This window comes from Phaethon lepturus, unplaced genomic scaffold (genome assembly GCF_000687285.1).
Source record: "Phaethon lepturus isolate BGI_N335 unplaced genomic scaffold, ASM68728v1 scaffold47249, whole genome shotgun sequence".
Taxonomy (NCBI): domain Eukaryota; kingdom Metazoa; phylum Chordata; class Aves; order Phaethontiformes; family Phaethontidae; genus Phaethon; species Phaethon lepturus.
In genome coordinates, this window is record NW_010564958.1 from 2,654 (window position 1) to 3,157 (window position 504).

Sequence of the window (504 nt, forward strand, 5' to 3'; positions counted from 1 at the left end):
CGGCACCAGTCTTTGCTGTCCAAAAAGCCCCCCCCTGCCACGCCCGGGCTCACAGCACCATGGTGGGGATGTGATGGGCCAGGGAGGCGGGATGGGGCACGGGCAGGGCCGGCGAGTGAGCCTGTAGGGAGGCGTTGGGGGGCCGGTGGCGAGCGCTTTTCTGGTGTGCCCGCAGCCCGGCGAGCTGGGAGTAGGCACTTTGGCAAACCTGGCACTTGTAGGGACGCTCGCCGGTGTGCAAGCGGACGTTCACAGCACCATGGTGGGGATGTGATGGGCCAGGGAGGCGGGATGGGGCACGGGCAGGGCCGGCGAGTGAGCCTGTAGGGAGGCGTTGGGGGGCCGGTGGCGAGCGCTTTTCTGGTGTGCCCGCAGCCCGGCGAGCTGGGAGTAGGCACTTTGGCAAACCTGGCACTTGTAGGGACGCTCGCCGGTGTGCAAGCGGACGTGGTTGCGGAGGGTGGAGGACTGGCTGAAGCGGCGGTTGCAGAAGCGGCACACGAA

General features: G+C 68.3%; 1 protein-coding gene across 1 annotated transcript in view; it reads right to left on the bottom strand.

Moving 5' to 3' along the window:
- Positions 1-249: 249 nt before the first annotated feature.
- LOC104626971 (PR domain zinc finger protein 12-like) overlaps positions 250-504 on the bottom strand; it is a gene marked incomplete at its 5' end in the record, with an annotated part of 1,794 nt that continues 1,539 nt past the window's right edge. The window contains 1 exon segment of the mRNA XM_010295028.1: positions 250-500. Coding sequence (XP_010293330.1) covers positions 250-500 — 251 coding nt within the window.